This window comes from Pygocentrus nattereri, chromosome 23 (assembly GCF_015220715.1).
Source record: "Pygocentrus nattereri isolate fPygNat1 chromosome 23, fPygNat1.pri, whole genome shotgun sequence".
In the NCBI taxonomy this organism is placed as follows: Eukaryota; Metazoa; Chordata; class Actinopteri; order Characiformes; family Serrasalmidae; genus Pygocentrus; species Pygocentrus nattereri.
The window spans coordinates 10,540,541-10,560,285 of NC_051233.1; the positions used below are offsets into that span (position 1 = coordinate 10,540,541).

The 19,745-nt window shown below is 40.7% G+C and overlaps 1 protein-coding gene across 4 annotated transcripts in view; it reads left to right on the forward strand.

Annotated features, from left to right (window-relative positions):
* The window catches only part of LOC108437656 (peripheral-type benzodiazepine receptor-associated protein 1), a 165,408-nt gene that overhangs the window by 20,234 nt on the left and 125,429 nt on the right, over positions 1-19,745 (forward strand). Inside the window, exons 1-2 of one of the 4 annotated variants that reach the window (XM_037533376.1) lie at positions 5,889-6,113; positions 6,911-7,216. The exons of 1 other annotated variant lie outside the window; for it this stretch is intronic. In XM_037533376.1, the coding sequence (XP_037389273.1) occupies positions 6,923-7,216 (294 nt within the window). In that variant the 5' untranslated portion in view covers positions 5,889-6,113; positions 6,911-6,922. 2 more of the 4 variants (XM_037533378.1, XM_037533377.1) reach the window with 2 other exon arrangements.

The following is a 19,745-nucleotide window of genomic DNA, read 5'->3' on the forward strand; positions in this document are numbered from 1 at the left end:
TATGTGTAGTATTTACTGTGGTTGGATGGAAAAGGGCTGGAATGAGCGTCTGCCAACAGCCATCACTGTGAGTCAAACCACAATTGAGCTTATCAAGTTAGCAATTTGGATAATGTCATTCACTTCACAGTACAAACAAATGGGATCGTATTCAGTTCCTGTAGATTTGATTACTCTGTAGCTCAGTTCTCAGCATTGAAGACCTTTGATTAATGTGTTTAATTTAATTGGCTCTTAATGAAGCCAGCAGCACAAGTATTGGATGTGGCCACGTTGCTGTTGCTGAGACTGCAGTGTGAGGATTATACTCCTAATTTTATGTAACCTTTTCAATTCCTTGGGACCACCGGTGGTTCAAAAGGTGGGTGTCACATGAGGCTGTAACTGTCTTCTTTCCAGTCTGATAGATGGGTAATGTAATTTTATACCCTTATATTAAAAGAAGCTGAACTCACAATTTTTTTTTGTTGACCCAATATGTAATTATTTTTTTCCTAAAGATACAACTTATAACATTAGGGTGGTTCTATGTATCAAAAATGGTCATAATTCATTTTTACATTAAATATTTTTTCAATTCCTCTCAGAATTAAAACAGGCTGTTTTTGTTCATTGTGCACTTAAGACTGATATGAGACAAATCATGGCTGTCCTGCTTTGTGCTGCAGTCAAAAAGCTCTCAGAGGTCAAACATTGCTTAGAACTTCAGCGTTAATGGTTGGAGCTAAACCGCCATGGGTTTAATAGGCAAACTTAGACCATTCTACTGAATGGGTTCAAAATCAGAATTCAAAGCACATTTCAGACTTTTAACTGACTTGGACTTTAGACTAAAATCCTTTTACTTCAAGTGATCCTATACCTTAAGCATTAAGATTAAAATTAAGGGTCGCCACAGACAGACAGACTACGTTTGAGCTTAGTTCAGTAAATGATGAGTAAACACGGCTTTGAACAGTTGTACACACATAAATTCATAATATGTTTATTTTAAAACACACAGAAAATACAGTACTGTGTAAAAGTTTTAGGCATCTAAGCAAATTTTTCAACAATTTACCTCAGCATTGAGCTTATCACAGTATACATTAGAATAAAGTCATAATTCATAATTCAAATAAACGTAAAAACAATAAAAAGTAACAAGAAATTCTTGGGTCCATATTTTTCCTTGATACCTTCACAGCCGCCACAGAGACTTGTTAATATCATCAATTATATCATGAGCACAATTTACTGAAGCACTGATTGATTCAAGATTCAAGAGTTTTATTGTCACGTGCACAGCAGAACAGGCAGTTGCACTGTACAATGAAATTCTTACTTTGCTGTTCCTCCATTCACCGAATATAATCTTAAGAGAATAAAAAAAGAAAATATAAGAATAACTAAAAACAGTAGTTAAAAGTAAAACATGTACAGTATGTGCAAAGTTGAAATAAAATTAAAGTTACATGTGCGTATGTGCAAATATGTAGAGCAGCTGTTCATAAAGTGCATCAAGTAACAGATGTAAACAATATTGTTCTGTGTAGGTAATTGATGTAACCAGTATTGTTCTAACAGCAGCAGTACAGTGTAGGTAAGGTGCAGTTGTTGAGTGCAAGGTTAAACCAGTTCAGATTGGGAGGGGGGAAGAGGTAGTGAGTGAGGTATTCACCAGTCTGATGGCCTGTGAATAGAAACTGTTGGTCAGTCTTGTAGTCCTGGACTTCACACTCCTGTAACGTCTGTCTGAAGGTAGGAGTGTGAAGAGTCTGTGCTGGGGGTGTGTACTGTCCCTGATGATTTGTGCCCTTCTGATGACCCTGGCATGATAAATGTCCTGTATTGAGGGGAAGGCTGCTCCTGAGATGGACTGTGCCGTTTTGAGAGCCCTTCTGTCCTGAGCAGTGCAGTTTTGATCACACGCTGGAGAGCCTTCCTGTCCTGAGCAGTGCAGTTTCCATGCCAGACCATGGTGGAGCTGGTAAGAACACTCTCGATCGTGCTCCTGTAGAAGATGTTGTGCTGAGAATTTTGGCTGGCATGCCAAATTTCCTCATTCTTCTCAGAAAGTACAGTCGCTGCTGGGACTTCCTGATGATGAGGAGTGTATTGTGAGACCAGGTGAGATCCTCACTGATGTGGATGCCGAGGAATTTGAAGGTTTGCACCCTCTCCACCTCAGTCTCACCTATGTACAGGGGTATGTGTAGCTCCCGCTTCCTCCTTGGATCAACAGTCATTTCCTTGGTTTGGTCTGCATTCAAGGAAAGATTGTTATGACACCAGGCCACCAGCTCAGCCACCTCCTTCCTGTACGCTGGTGTTATACTGGGACGCCATGCAGTCATACGTGAAGAGTGTGTACAGAAGGGGGCTCAGCACACAGCCCTGTGGGACCCCTGTGCTCACTGTTCTTGTGCTGGATGTGCGGCTGCCGACTCTGACTGACTGGGGTCTCTCTGTTAGAAAGTTCAGCAGCCAGTTACAGAGGGCAGGTGTCAGTCCGAGGGTGAGGAGCTTTTCTGAGAGTTTATATGGGATGACCGTGTTAAATGCTGAGCTGTAGTCAATGTAGAGCATTCTGACATACGTGTCCTGGTCAAACCAGGAGTTGCTTTTTAAATACATATAATACTGGGCTAAAATACTCTCTCAAGGAGAGGTTTGAAAATACATGGTTAAACAAACATTTGTGTAGTGTGTGTTTATCTGTTGATAAATGTTTCACTGTTAATAAGTGATTTTATATATATATATATATATATATATATATATATATATATATTTATATATAAATCACTTATTAACAGTGAAACATTTATCAACAGATAAACACACACTACACAAATAAATAGATTTTGAAAATGTGTCTTGGATGACTAAGACTTTTGCACAGTACTGTATGTGTTACGGTAGTGACCGTTCTTAATGTTACACGCTGATTTTCAGATTTTGGGACACATTTACGTCAAGACAGTGGGATCTCATGTGGCCATGAGGGACAGGGATGCAGTCTCACTTCATAAAATTCAGGGGTGTGGCTAAAATAAAGCTCCGCCTATGGACTAAAACTTATTTCTGTCTTTCAGTAGTGACATGAAAAGGTAGGACAGCATTTATTTACATCTTTTCATAAATCCAAATCTTTTAACTTCACTTTACTATAACTGAAAAAAAAACAAAGACAAAAAGTTTAAAGTTAGAGGTTAGGCTTTGGGACGGCCACCTCCCAATAGGAAATGCCCTGTTAATGATGACTTTGTACATATTTAGCTTATTCTGATCTCAGTTCATTACTTATAATTAAATAGATCATGACGTAATCCTTGTAAATATCTAAGGTCTGTATACTTAATTGTTGTTTGAACTATTTATTTATTTATTTATTTTTTACGTTGGGACTGCGATTTGAAATAATTTAGTAGAATGGCCCCTGTAAGATAACTGAGCTCAGTTTTCATTGGCTGTCCTGAAGGTTTATTCAGAAAGCACTGAGAGGTAAAACACTCTTTAGAACTTCAGCATTAGTGAGCGGAGCTAAACTCTGTGGGCTGAATAAGATACAGATACAGACGTCACAGATACAGTGAATTAAAAACCATAGGCTATGTTTCCATACGATACGTTCACATTACAAGCCTTGTTGCTCAGATCTGATCTCTCTGACAGGATGGTCCGCACTGGTTTAGGCAAGTGATTAAAGTCGGTCATTAATGTGAACGAATCGGCGTCCTGGAATGACCCGTATGCGCACAGCCTGCTCAGTAACGTCACGTGAATGAATCATGTGCGTCTCGTGAATCATCAGCAAACGAGCTTTCCTGAGAAGATGATTAAGTCTGAGATCTCAGCGTCATTATTAGAGTGAGACGAAGGAGAAAAAGGTGAGATGCGTTGCTTTTCCACCGTTTACAGGCTTTAACTTCTGTTCAGCACTGCTGCCATGGTAACGATGAGTGAGGGGGGGGGGGGGGCATACGAATTCAGATCTGAGCATCTCAATAAGGTTCCACTGCCACGAATCGTATCCGATCTAGGACCACATATGAAAGTGGCTCAGGTCGGATTTGAAAAGATCAGATCTGTGTGTCCAGGCAGCTCTGAAGACATCAGGTCTGAGTCATGTTAGGGCAGAAAATCGGATTTGTACCACTTCAACCTGGTAATGTGAACTTGGCCATAAGTGGAAAATGTGGACTGTGATGTAAATGTTTATGTATTTCAAAAAAGCGAGGGAAAATTGTGCGTTCCATTGAATGGTCCCTTTTAAGTCCTTAAAATGTGTAACCTCTCATGGAGGTTTTTGAAGGGAAGTGGCTCCCAGAATAAAATCTGCAAGGTGCTGTTTGCTATAACCTCCTCATCTGTGTGGTGCTATATGCTTGAATGGTTTTAGTCCTAATGCATCCCCTCAGACTCGAACCCACATAAACACAAACGCGCGTACAGGCTCATGGGTGGAATTAATCTCCCCAGGGTCACACTGTATCTGAATGTGTTTGCTCAGTGGAAAGGTAATAAGGTAATTAGCAGAAATAGCAGAGCAGCGTGTACAGTGTGATGGAATCCTGGCTGGTAGACCGAAGAGGGAGGTTGGGATCGTGTGACAACTTCATTTGTCAACTGCACCCACTTACCGCTCAGATGAGTGTTGGATGCAGTCAGTTCTGTGCTGCAGTCCTGTTGATGTCTTACTGTGCTGGTGAGAGACATGGGATCCGTGAGATGTAGTTTAGGTGAATTGGAAATAAGCTGTACTGAAACAATAAAAGACTTTAAAGCAGTGGTTCAGCAGTAAGTTGAGCCAAGACATGTCCAGATTGTGCTGCTTTAGTTTTAACCTATGAGGAGCTACAAGACTAATATTGCTAATCAGCACTGTGTGTCAGCAGTCACCTAAAGCTTCTTTTTTTGTAAATGTATCATGAAAATGGTGTTTTGTAAGTGAAGAATCAGAGAATTCATAGTAACAAACCACATCTCAAGTCCACTTATAATGTTTGTGTGGTTTTTGTACCAAATTTATACTTTTATACCAATTTATACCCTTTATGATTTATACCATATTTTTATGAGCATTTTTTTGTCCTTTGGAATTAAGGAGGTCCTTTTGTTACTTACTGTGTCTTTAAAGCAGTAAAGGACCTGTGTTCTGACTGAAACATTGCATGTAATTTCTGCATGAGTGGGCTAAACCGTTGGCTGTGTAGGTGGACAGGTTTTTATGACATTTCAAAAACTTGAGCAATGTTTATAAACTCCATCAAGCTCTTTTATTTATATTGGCCCTTAAAATATTTGCGATCAGCTCAAATAATTGCCATTAGGCAATTATATAGTAACTGTGATAATCCCCTATGTACAAAAGTATAATTTACTATGAGATTCCTACAGGACTGTGGTATGAGACCCTACAGGACTGTGGTATGAGACCCTACAGGACTGTGGTATGAGACCCTACAGGACTGTAGTAGTACTCTAGTTTTTTTAAGAAGATTGAGTTGATGAAGTGATGTCATTTTCACATGGTTCTCCACATCCTCCTGTTATTGTCATATCCTGCTGTTTTATTCAACATTCCTGTCTGCATACGTCATCTGAAGCATTCTGTCTCAGTGTTAATGTCTGAGGAATGTGTGTTTGTGTGTGTGCGTGCACACTTGATCTGTCCCACAGGCTCCCCATGTTACACTGCGCTGCCTCTTCAGCGATCAATAGACAGCCGACATCATTCCAGCGTCATCTCCATGGAAACCAGCTCCCTCCGCAGTTGGGATTGGCTCCCTCCCAGAGCCTGCCTGTTCGTGATAGGGCCGTTCCCATCCGCCTCCACCCCCTATACCCCCCCCTCTGCTTTTTCATCATACACAAACACGCACTGGCTTTTTCAGTCACACGCTCTTCCAGCCTCCTTCCTCCTCGTATCTTTAATGTTACCTCACCAATCACAGATTAGGCAGCTCGTCGAGCTTCGCCGTGACGACCGCAGCAGCAGCGCTCAGGGCTGGGAACGTTCAGTCTTGTCCTCCTTTCGTCCTGAAGTGGCACGACTGCAGAGGAGAAGCGAGAGATGCGAGGCAGGTACATCATCAGCTGTCAGAGAGCAGAATGCTGTTTTTAAAAGGGTCAGTACTCATTTCTGTCTCTGCCCTTCAACATCGCTGAAGCTGTTCTGACGTAGCTGCTTGGATCTCGTTTGCCCTTTGACAACCGCGAGGATCACCTTTATCAAAATCGCAGACGTTGTGGTGCTTCTCTGAGTGTGTCTGGGACCAGACATTCCTAGCTTTGCACACGTAGCCTGAGCTGGACTCACGTGGACTAAAGCCTCACAGCACCAGAGCTTCATCTGAACGTTCACGTGAATGTTTCTAATGGGTATTTTGCACTGATTTTCTCACATCTCCTTGAAGCAGAACCTGAGCTGTTTTGCTGTTTTGTCTCCAGGTAGATGTGATGCAGTTTAGATTTTTGTATGAATGATCAGCAGCTTAACTGCTTTTGTACTGTGACTGTGCATTTCTGCTTTCCTGCACTGCACCTGCAGGCGATTGGTTCTGTGTTAGTGTTATTAACTGATAAGCTGTGTAATTGTGTTGCTGAGTGAGCAGATCCTATCACAAGAGTCTGCTGCCCACTAAAAAAGCTTGCACTCAAGATATTCTCCTCTCTAAAAGAAGTCCTCACGCTTTTTGTGCTGTTTCATCTCGCCCTGTTGACTGACGGAGAGGGCAGAGGAAAGGGGCTGAAAAAGAAGGGGAGGGTTTGGCTTTTTGAAGTCGGTGTCGCTTGGTTGATCACTGTAATCACCCCTTCTCTGTCTCCGGCATTGAGTGAAGTTCTGGCTCTGCCCTCTTGTTGCCTTGCTGTTGGATGTGCCCCTAATGTGGCCGTATTGAGTCCCCCTGCCTTTTCTCTGCAGTGAGAGGGAGTGATGCATGACCTGTGCACCAGACCCGAACCCCCTGAACCCCTACCACACACACCTCCCATAACGGACTCCGGAGCAGGTGAACCTGAACCTGCTCTTGGACCAGGGAATCCCGAGAGAGAGAAGCCAGAGGAAGACGAGCACAGAGCTGTGAACGCTGTGAGCATGGCCAACCCAGGTGTTGCCACCACATCCAACGGAAATGGCAACGTGACCATACCGGCCAGCGTGCTGGGAAAACGCCACCACTCACTCTACGAGGGGCTTAACGGCCATGAGGCAGGAGGGTTCGGCAAGGTAGGTGTTGGATGATAAGAATTGATTTGTAGTTCCCTTACCAGACGGTATCTGACCGATATACACCACCATTATTATGGTCCCAATTTTTTTAATTTATTGTTTTCATATATAGTTTTTTAACTTATTGAGAGACTTACATTCCAGGGAGTTTTATGACCTGACTGATATATCAGTTGAATGTGTACCAAGAGATGTCAAGGTCCCGAGGACATTTGCTATTGGATAATATGAACAATGGGATAATATTAAACAAAACCAAAACTGCAAGGGGGTTTGGGAAGCTGACTGACTGTGTTTCAGAAATGTGATCGTTGTGAGAGATATTACTCAGGAAAGTGTCCTTGAACTCAAACTATTGGAATCTAATTTGTGACCTAACATAATATTATTGGCTAGTATTACTGGTTCTCAGAATGTTTAACTTCTTAAAATTATTATCAGTATCGACCACAATATGTTTGTAAGAGTTTGATGTCCTTAAATTGCTTACTACAGTTTTATATTATTCAGAACTTTTATTGATTCTTATTGAAACATTTGGAGTCTGTTAGTGGCCAGTTGGTTATCAGATTAGCTTAGTATCTGTATATGAAGGTGTTCATTGCTCAGGCCTTAGTACTCTAGTTCCTGTAGTTGGCATTTACAATACCCTAAAACCTGGAACAGTTGTGCATGACTGCATAAATTTACCTGGTCCCCTTACTTTCCTTCTCCTGGTCCTGGAGCACCCCTGTGCTGGACCTGTTCATGAGCTATGATTGATCACGGGTCAATTTCATCAGAGCAGGGAAAATACTAACATATACAGGGCCCGGATAGTCTAGATCCACATTGGGAGCCACTGGAGTAGCTGTCTATAAATAGTTTAGTTTTTATAGGCTTAAAAATAGGCTTAACAACCCAGTTTTTCACCTTCAGCCAGACTTACACATTCAGTTCTTGATTAAAAAGTCAGGTGGGGTATTTCTCAGTAGAATGATCTGTACTGTGTAGGCCGTGTGGGTTGTTCTTCATTGTCAAGTAAACACTCTCACTGATCTCATGTTTGCATTCGAAACTCATGCTGACCATCCTGTCTGTTCCTTGTCTGTTGAAATGTGGGCCAATGCAGCAGTGGTAGCACCATCATACCATCATAATGCATCCAGCAGGAGCTATATTCAGACACAACGGGTGACCTCAACCCATATTCCCTACTGCTGCAGAATCTAAATGGGCCAGCGGTGGATCCATTTAATTGCGCTTCATTGTAAATCAATACAAGCTCTGCAGAGATTTCCCCAGTTATGTATCTGAGCATGCTGGAGGTGGTCAGACTTGACCGGGTGCATGCATGCATACATGCGCAAACATTAAGGCATCATGCACGGTCCGGTCCAGCCCAGCTCAAGGCCCTTGTAAAGTGGTGGATTTGCTCTTTGAGATGCTAAAACTGGTTATCGTGTCTCCTGCCACAGTTTGAAAATCTTTTGCTCTGGGCCAGTGTACTTGGTGATCCTGTATACATGGTCTCATGTCCATCTTTGTATACTTTTTATCGTGATTGATTTTAGCTCTGAAATGTTAGAGCTCTCCATTTATAGCAGAGGCTGTCATTGTCATCATTGATTAGATGTCACACATATGCATGTGGGCTTTTGATTCTCTTTTAAAAAGCATTTTTAGCATCTGCAGTTGCAGATGTTGCCGTTACAAGAAATTAAAGGGAGGTCAGCCAGAGGTCAAGGACATACGGATAGGGTGGGCGGAATAAAAGTATAAGGCTCTGGGGAGAATATGAATAGTTGTCTAGATGGAGAGACAAAAGGAGCACTATTCATGATTAAATGTGTTTCTCAGATCTCCCAAAAAGATCTGCCCACTGCGAGGAGCACTCTCCTGCCCTGTGGGGGGTCAACCACACCCTGATGAATGTTTTAGTGACCCATCAAAGGGCTGTCCAGAGGACTTTCTCAGCTGAGAAAAGATATAAACAGTGTAAGAGCTGCTTCAGGTCATAGCATCTGACCCATTGACCCACATATTGAACAGAGTTTGTTAGTTGTTAGTTGTTTTGGTCATGCACATTGTTGTTTGTCCGTGTGTGGTAGTTAGGAAGGACCACTCCAGCATTTTTCATCCTGATGTTTAGCTTCTGTGTATGTAACATATGTGATGATTTAGTGATGCACTGAAAATGGTAATTGTGGCCCTGTGCTGATATCTGATATTATTCATGCTCTTATCTGCCAATACCGATACATAACTACATCTGCTTAGATTAGTGTTGCAGACCAATATATGTTTTTTATGGGGTTGTAAATGTAGTAAAATTAATAAATTGCATATTTTAGCATCGGCTAGGTGTTTTGCTATTCTGCACGTAATAAATATGTCATCAAATATCTGTATGAAATATGCGTCAGAGCGAAACCTCGGTCCGATGCCAGTTTTTTTTTCCTGCCAACAGCGATGAATTCCTATATCATCTTGCATCCCTGCAATAAGTTACTAAAGGCAGCAAAACTTAGTACAATGCAATGGAAGCCAATGGGCAAGTGCACTTTCTATTATAAATATGTACAGTACAGTGAAATTAATCAACCAGATAGAGGTTACATTGAAAAACAAGTATATGTTTAATAAATATTTTCTGTTCTTTCCAGTGCTTTTTAAATGCATAAACAACAAGACCTTAATGACTGGCCCCTAAAATGTAATGTAAATGACTGAACCTGCAGCCTAACCCCCTCGGGCTATAAGGACTATAAAGGCTATAAAGGTTCTGTAGCAGTCTGACCATGATAATGCAGTGGAAAAGGAGCTACTAGCTTTAAATGATGCATTATACATTATCATATAGAGATTTCAGCCCAGCAGGGTGCAGACAGAGAGTGGAGAGCACGGGGTCTCTCCAGGAGTAATGAGCAGTTGTGTCATGAATGTGGAAGCAGAGATCATCCTGATGCTATTCACGTGTGTTTAGGGTGGGGGGGTGGGGTTATTGAGGATGCTGGCTACACAATAAGACCCACCTCATTGTACTCCCAGGTGTGCCTGGAAAGCAGGAAAGAGAGATGGGGGAAAGCAGACAGAGGGTGAAGGGAGACCCTGGAGAGGAAGAAAGGGATTATACATGTAGAAACCTTGAGCTGGATTAGTTATTCCTGGGAAGGTACTGTAAATTAAGTGATGACCAACATGAGTTGGGATTATTAATTCAACCTGACTCTGCAGTGTCTGTGATTTTTACAATTCTGATAAGACTAATTCAATAGCCTTCCCAGAGCTCCCTCAGTATTGAATTGAATGATGGGAAATGGGTTTTTCCCATTGGGGAAAATGGGCTCAGTGTAATAGGCCAAACACAACAAATGCATTTGAACGGCTGGAGGCGGCTGGAGGCGGCTGGAGCTTATCCCAACTGTAATTGGGCAGAAGGCAGGATACACTCTGGACAGGTCACCAGTCCATCGCAGGGCAGACAGACAGACACATTCACTCACATACACACACACACACACACACACACACACACACACACCTAGGGGCAATTTAGCATGTCCAGTTGGCCTGACTGTATGTCTTTAGACTGTGGGAGGAAACCGGAGAACCCGGAGGAAACCCACGCAGACACGGGGAGAACATGCAAACTCCACACAGAGGACCCAGGCCCTCCTCGCTGTGAGGCGACAGCGCTACCCACCACGCCACCGTGCCACCCTCTTTGAGTACTATTTTGCTGTAAAACAACATTTCTCTCCCCCTTTAAAATACATTATCACTAGATGGTGTCATTAGGTAATGTATTTGTAGCCATTCTATCTGTTAACTTCTTGGGAACAATTGTGATTAGGCAAGTTTCTCTAGAATTGCTTATTTCACATCATCACTTTGAATGACTTTTTACATCTTAATGACAGGATTCTGCAAAAATGTTTAAAAATCAGTGGTACTCTCCTTTAAAAATCAGGTTATACTCAGCACTTACTCATTACTATATGCATGTTCAAACCATGCAGAGATGAGAGAGAGCTATAATATCATTCAATATCATATCATCACACGGGGTGAACATGCAAACCCCACACAGAAAGGACCCTGGTTGCCCGGCCGGGGAATCAACCCCAGGCCCTTCTTGCTGTGAGGTGACAGCGCTACCCACTGTGCCACCGTGCTGGTCTATGATTAAATAATTAAAGAATATTATTAATAATTTTTAATCCTAATCTAACTTTAGATTTTTTTTACACTTTCCTAGTTTAATTTGACTTTTAAGTTAATTTTTCTATATAAGAAAAAAATATATATATATAAATATATATATATATATATATATAAGTTTATTTTCTCTTTTAAATCTGTTGTTTTAATCATATTTTGATCACGTTTTTAATTTCTCGTTTACTTTTTAAACCTCTGTATTTTCTGACTATTTTCTTATTTGTAAAGCACTTGGAATGACCACAGTGTGTGAAAGATGCTATATAAATAAACTTGCCCTGCCTTAAAGAATAGTATTAAAGAATAAACTGCTGGCTTTCTGCTGGTTTTCCCAGGTCTTGGTCTAGCGGCGCCCTTTTTTTACAGGCTAGTAGTTTGTGATGTCATAGCTGTTCATATGTGGTCGTTTTGTTGCTCTCTGTGGTTCTACTCCAACTACATCACCCGTATACTCAAGTCCACACTGTGAAAGATTTCACTCGGCTAGTGTAACTTGAGCTGTGCTGTTATTTCAAGCTTACAGATTTCATCAGTTGCGACTGTTCTGTTATTGCAGCCCTTTGTGATGTGCTTATGCTGGAAACTGATATCGTTCCAGTGATAAAAATATGATTCATGGCTCAGTCCTATTGCTGGAATCGTTTTCTATCTCTGAGGATGTGAGGGTCTGTTCCACAGAGTGGTTTGGCCTAAAGAAGACTTTGTCAGCTCGCTGTCTCCACTGCCAAAACTTTACTCAGATTAATTGAAGATACTGGGAGGAAAGATCTGATGTGATTCACGGTCACATTTGTGTTTAACATAAGGAATGTGTTGTCTCCCACGAGAACCCCAGTCGTGCGTTCACAGTCATGCTGTGGTGATTTATGATTAGGCTTTATGGTTTAAAAGCCACGTGAAAGGATTTAATTGGGTAACATCCATACAGACGAACGACTGTGGCAGGCTATGAATAAATTCACGTGTAGTAAAAAGAGGGGCCGGGCGGTTTTATTTGAAGGCTTTGAAGTGTGTTAGGAGATGACTGAGTTTCTATTAGGGTGCAGTGAGGGATGCTCATTTCATGCCTCAGGCGCTGTCTCAGGAACCCTAATGTGTAGCCTTTGTTTCAGCTTTTGCTGCAATGTATTGCAATTTCCTGTGGACCCCCTTCCGTCTCTTGTCTGTTCTTTACAACCTCTTTCTGTAGACATGTAGCCACTCTCTCGCTTTTTCTTTTTGACTTGTCTTTTGTTTCTTTTAGTTATTTCTTAGATTTCATGGTTTCTGTTTTAATAACTGATGTTATTTGGTGAGAACATTTTTCCAGCCTCTGAATCTCTGTCTGTGATGATTTTAGTGTTTATCAGTGTCTTCTCAGCAGATGCCATCGTCTGCTCTCCTCTCGTGGGTCCCTATGAAATTCAGATTTTCATTCTTCTGATTCCGAATTTTTTTTTTGCCAGATTTTGGGGATTTTTGCTCATGTGTGCTGTTAGAATGAGTGAAACTACAGTAACAAACCATGGAGAAATAGGATGTTCAAATCACATTTTGGTAAAAATGATTTAGTGTATTCAGAACAAACTTAAATATGACATTTTCCCACAAATGTTAGTGCGTGGTATTTATTTATTTGCTGAAAAATGAATGGAAAACTTTTAAAATGAATGAAATCATTTATAACTTGCACACTCGCTCGCTTTGATACTCACGTCTAGCGGCCTAAAGATTCTCCACAAGGAGCTGCTTTTGGTTCTATGCTTGTCAAAATGTCCGTCATGGAAAGAGAGGAAACTGACAATACACAGATATCACAAATTCCTTGCTGTTGCAGTACAACCGGGGTGCCCAATCCTGATCCTGGAGGTCTACCACCAGTTATTTGGCTCTAATATTCAGATACGTCTGCAGACCATCATTAACTGGTTTAGGTATTTTTGATTTAGGTCAGAGCTGCAGGGTGGTGGATCTCCAGGACCAAAATTGGGCATCCCTACGTTCATTCAGTCAAATGAACGATAGGTAATTGAGGCTGAAACATAAAAAGAGAAAACAATAGTAGTCTTTGACATCAGTGATGCTGTGTGTTCTGGTTTTAATATTACTTGTTAGTTCCCTCAGCTAGCTAACCTAGAAGCCTGAAAGGCAGTTTTTACAAGCATGTTTTTAAAAAAAAATGAATCATGTCCCCCAATTCTGTTTGTAGCTGAAATCTATTTCTCTATCTTGTGTCTCAGCTCTGCAGTTCTGCCTGTGTTCTCATTATGTAAATCTTAGAGCTCTGTTCTTGGTTATGAGCTTAAATGCTAAAGCTATTGTTATTGTGCTCTCTCAGGTCTTTATCTTCATTGTATTAAGCTAATGATGTTGTATTTTGGCTCTTGATCTTAGTCTTTCTGCCTGATTTGGATGGTATGTAAGTTGCTTTTTTAAATAAACAGTAGTTTCTCAAAGGTCATTTAAATAGACATACTGGAGATACGCACTGCATGTAACACTCACAGTGGACCTGTCACTGAACCAAATGGTGACCAAGCTGACTTCACAGCTCAGTAATTTATTTCGCCCAAGTTGGAAAAGACACCTAAGGACTTGACACCCTGGTAATCCATAATGCGAAAGTGAAGTCAAGGCCAACTTTCACTACTGCAACAACAGTGACGCTCCATTTACCAAAAACATTCTTACTGTGCATCTTGTTGGTACACTCCTCCGCTGTCCTAGCCCCAGGGCACTAATGTTGCACCTTCACTTTATATTTGCACAGACAGAGATGAGTGGAGGACTGAAATGATGTGTATGGACTGGATGTTTTTATCTAGACCTGTGCCTGCTGAAAGTTAACAGGGTTACCGTGGTAACAGCGAAAAAAGTGACAACTCTTTAAACTTTTTTTTTCCCAGTTTCTTGTAAAACATAGCATACTGCGGAACTTTAAACATGCTGCATTATGTGATGTCCTAAATTAATACCACATAAATTGTACCTAACATAGACAAGATTGTTTTAGAAATACGACTGTTGAGCTGCTCTGGTCGAACACTTGCATTAGGAGTGCAGCGGTTTTAGGAGATCCTCAGACCATAGTGTTAGGCTTCAGACACCAGGCAAAAACGACTTGGGCATCATCGACTTGGATGGTAAAGTTTGCAATTTGTTCTTTCTTACTAATTAAAATTTTGTGGCTTAATTAAAGATCATGACAGACAAAACACAGGCAATACAGAAAATATATATCATGATACTCATGATAACAATTTCATTATACACAGTGTCACAATATTTTTGACATCTGATATGCTAGATCAGGCAAAAAAAAAATGGGCCGGTTGTGCAACATTCAAAAAATACCATTAAAACATTAAATACAAATGATTTTGCATACTGCACTGTACTAAATCCCATTAAACAGAACTAATTACACTGTCTTTGTAACAAAACATGCAGTTGGTCAGTGATCTTTAAGTACTGGCGATATCCACAGTATAGCCAGAAAAGCTTATTGTGACATATAGTGACTTAAATTATCTCGATAATAATGTAAATTGTTATGTTGCCCAGCTTCACAACAACCACAGATGCACAGATACTGAATGATATTATGTTGTTTTATCTCACAGACATTAAGCTTTAATTCACATGCTATCACCATGTTTGCTTCCACAGCTGCTTCTGTCTCAAAATGGTCAGAATTAAAAACACATTGTGAAAATAAAGAAACAAAAGGTAAAATAAAGACTGGCTACCACAGTTGTGAGAGGAGTCTGTCGGCATAGCTCCAGCTTTATCTGAAGTCACTGGAGTGTGTTAGACTGATCTGTGTATTTTGATGTCTCTCTCTTCATGTGTGTGAAGGAGGGAGCAGGTGAAAGAGTGTTAAGTAGCCAATCCTGTGATACTTTTGTTGCTCATCACACCTCAGCTCCTCACTGACCCATTTCTCATCTATCCGAATAAGAGGGAAAAGTGGACCAGCGCTGTGTTTTTGCTTTTTTTCCAGGTGTGTGTGTGTGTGTGTGTGTGTGTGTGTGTGTGTGTGTGTGTGTGTCTGTGTGTCATCTCCACTATTATCTTGTCACTCGATACCTCATTCTGCCATAACTGTTTAGCCTGCCAGGGAGACACGTCAATCAAAGCTCAACAAATTCCACCTATGCACATGCGTGTTACCCCATATTCCCATCGCTGGATGTCTCTCAGAGGGAATTTGGTGAAAGAAGTCAGCAGCACACCTCAGTTGCTTTGATCCGCTGCGACTGAACACTTGTCTGGCCGTAACTGACATCAGACAGGCTGCTTCTGTCTTGGGCCATTTGGGGAAACTCCACGGCAGGCAACGTAAAAAAAAATGAAAGAAATATGAATAAATGGGAGGCTGCAGATTTTTTTTTGGAGCAGGATTCTAAGATCTTTCTCCAGGGAGCTTTATAAGGAATCACAGCTAAAGAGGCGAAGGAGAAAGCTAAAGAACTATAGTTGCTTCTTATAGTCAGGCTCTGTGTTATTATACTGGCAGTACACGGAGCTGTAAACACTTTTCATTAATAAGGAATGCGCATGGCTTAACATTAGCGTAAGGGTAAAAAAAGATCAAAGCTGCCTGTGCATAATTTATTTATTTATGGGCTGCATCAGAATGCAAAGGCATGAATATTAAAGAAACATGGCTGTGCTGCTTCTGAATTCATCCTCCCCACACACACACACACACACACACACACACTCTCTTGTATAAAAGAAAATCCAGGTGGAGTAATATGTCTGAAAAGACGTTTTTGTGTTGAAAAGGCTGTTGATGGACTGATTGCATTGTGAAAAGGCAAATCAAGGACGAAAAGCTCAAGCCAATGCAAATGTCAGATTGCTCTGGCCTATTTGTTTGTTTGTGTGTGTGTGTGTGTGTGTGTGTGTGTGTGTTTTACAGATGTAGGCTGGAAATGTGGCTTCTACGATCCTTATCCCCCTGCATCGCCCCCCCCCCCCCCCCCCCCCCCCCAACACAGGCCTCTGTATGTGAAAGCCTGTTATCGGATCAGCCCCGCTCTGTGCACTGTTGGAGGAACCAATTGTGTTTTCTGGCCAGATTCTCACCCTGGAAGCTTTTGCTCAGGTCTTTTATGTGCCATCATTATAACTTAAGAAGCTACTTTTACGGTGAAAGTAAACACAGAGGAAACAGAGACAGTAGTGCTTTAATCAGGCCTGAAAATTTGGTCTAAACGAAGAATTTTCTCTCCAAACACAACTCCACGTCAAGCTTTTAGTGCAAAACCGACCCGAACCCAAAACATTTCTGTCTAAAAAGGACACTAACTGGCTCATTGACTGGCTCATTAACCCCCACAGTTCCAAACGAAACCTCATTGTGCACAGACAATAATGGCCGTCATTAGACTGCGGATTAATACCATAACATATTTAGTCAATAATCTCTTCATACTGCAGTGCATGTTGATGTAGCAAGATATTAGCCTTCACCTGTTTAATCCTAAAACTCTATTTACCTACATAAAACATAGAGAATACATTTACTTTTGGTCAAACAAATTAAATGTCCTTTTGGCTACATAAATGCACTTTGCTTAATCGGTTTGCTATTTATTTCTTATGCATCCATTTTGGGCCTTGTGGACCTCATGGAGTGGGTGACTCAAGCAACACAACTGTTTTAATGTCATTAAAGAATGTTGGAAGAAAGAACTAGATAGAAAATCTAAAATGGGGGGAAATGCAATGTAAAATCTTATTAAAGTTGGCAGTTGATACGCTTTAGCTAGCTGGTCTTCAGTAATTGTTTTCTGTTGTTAGTGGTAGTAATAGTAGCAATAGTAGCATATGGTGCTGTGCATCATGGCCACCACTGTGGTGTGGATCTGTGTGTGAATATCTCAGGCACTTACTATGCTTTGTTAGAGGGGTGTGGAAAGGTCATGACCGCTTTTGTCATTTGCCCAGCCCCATGGGGGCTTGATCAAACATGAGCTTCCAATATGCTGTTCCAGAAACCGCAGATAAAGATCTTGACCTATATTTGTGCAGTATCTTCAGATTTTCCCCTCAATCTCACACTCTTACACACATACATGCACATGTTCATGTGTTCTAGAGCTGTCACATCACAGGCTTAAGCAAATATAATTGAAACTGTAGAATTATTTTCATTAGAATGTTTCATTGATGTGCCATTTGTACTTTCCACTTTCCATACTTTCCCATACTTTTTGTAGTGTTTGTTCTGATATGTTTGGGAGATGTTTTGCTTTTCGGATAAGTCTGAACTTGATGTACATAAATGAAAATGAAGTAAATGCATGTCACTGCTGTCGGGACAAAACCTTGTATCTCCAAAAGTGGAGGAAGGAGGAAAAAAACATACTTCACTTTTAAGGTAAGTCAATGGAAGCAGACGTTTCTCCAAGTAGTTTTGGGAAATTTTCACACGATGTAAAGGTCAACAGACATTTTCAAATTATGTCCAAAACTGAAAAATGACCAAAATGGAGGCACGAGGTTTTGTTCTGACAGCAGTGGTGTGCGAGTGGTGAGGCTTATATTTCATACTATTTTTCCCTTAAATTTGAGCTTGTGTGTTAAAATAGCTCCTTAATACAGTAATACCATGAAACGTTTTTGACTGGGTTATCATACCGTGAAAATGTTAAACTCTAAAACCCCCATCCAGCATTTAGGCTGGCAAGTGTGGAGACTAACTTAACGGAAATTGAAGTGTATCTGAGTAGAAGACGTGTATCCTGAATTCTGTAAGGCCAATATTTTGGAAGGAAAACTGAAAGAGCGCGCTGCAATAGAGAAACAGGCACATAACATGTTTGCATTCACATGTGCGGTCGTGTTGGCCTGCTTTTGGCTGAAATGTGTCCCGTCAAGCCTGATTCATACCTACAGGCACAGCTCGCCATGCTGCTCACCACAGAGGTGACATTCCTGAAATTGAGAGTCAGGCTAGTGACATGCTGCTTCTCCTAAAAATGACCGGTCTTTTTTTTGTCCTTCAGCTGTAAACACCCACACACATACATACATGCATACACACACACACACACACACACACACACATATATATATATATATATATATATATATATATGTATGTGTGTGTGTGTGTGTGTGTGGGTGTGTGTGTGTGTGTGTGTGTGTGTGTGTGTGGGTGTGTGTGTATGTATATATGTGTATATATGTGTGTATATGTATATATATATATATGTATGTATATGTATATGTATGTATATGTATGTGTATATGTATGTATATATGTATGTATATATGTATATATAATGTGTGTGTGTGTGTGTGTATATATAGATAGATAGATAGATAGACCATCTGGTTCCATTGTCTTAAGTTAAAAGTAAAGTATGTTTTTTCTTTCTGCTGTAAATTTTTGGAAATACGAAGTTTTCTTCCGACAACAGCAATGAAATTTGTTGTGAGAAGTGTGTGTGTGTGTGTGTGTGTGTGTATATAGGTAGATAGATAGATAGACCATCTGGTTCCATTGACTTAAGTTAAAAGTAAAGTATGTTTTTTCTTTCTGCTGTAAATTTTTGGAAATACGAAGTTTTCTTCCGACAACAGCAATGAAATTTGTTGTGAGAAGTGTGTGTGTGTGTGTGTGTGTGTGTGTGTGTGTGTGCACCCAATTTACACTAATGCATCTCTTGGGGCGGTGTAGATGGTTGAATTATTGATCTGAAGAGAAGTGATAGAGGTCTCCCCTCCTGCAGCGTGTGTCCCATCTTTTTTCAGTCTGTTACACAGACAGACACACACACACACACACACACACATACACACACACACACACACACACACACACACACATATACACACACACACACACACACACATATGTCTTGATTTAACATCCTCAGTCATGACCCTCTTGTTGCCCCATTGCTACAGAAAGGACACTGGTGAATAAAGTTATGGCACTAGATGTTCGTTCTTGATGGTCATCTGAAACCAGAGATGGATTAGAGTTAAATGCTCATTTTCCATTTTCTTTATTTTTCTTTGATAGAAAATTCTTTGATATTTGTGTGGGTTTATGTACCTCAATCATTAATGCTTACATGTCCTCTGTCACTGCAAACTAAACAGATTGTTTTTGTTATGTGTTATACGTATAGTAATATGTTAAAGACTAGAGATGTCATATCAGTGTTGAGGGGTATTGTTATTGGCATATCAGCAAAAGGATATCGGAGGGTAAAAAAAAAGTGATTCAGTACTGTAACACATCTGTCCTGAAATAGCACACACTAACATTGTGTGATGTGGTGGTGGTGTTTATTTCATCCTGTGGAGGAGTACAGTTGAA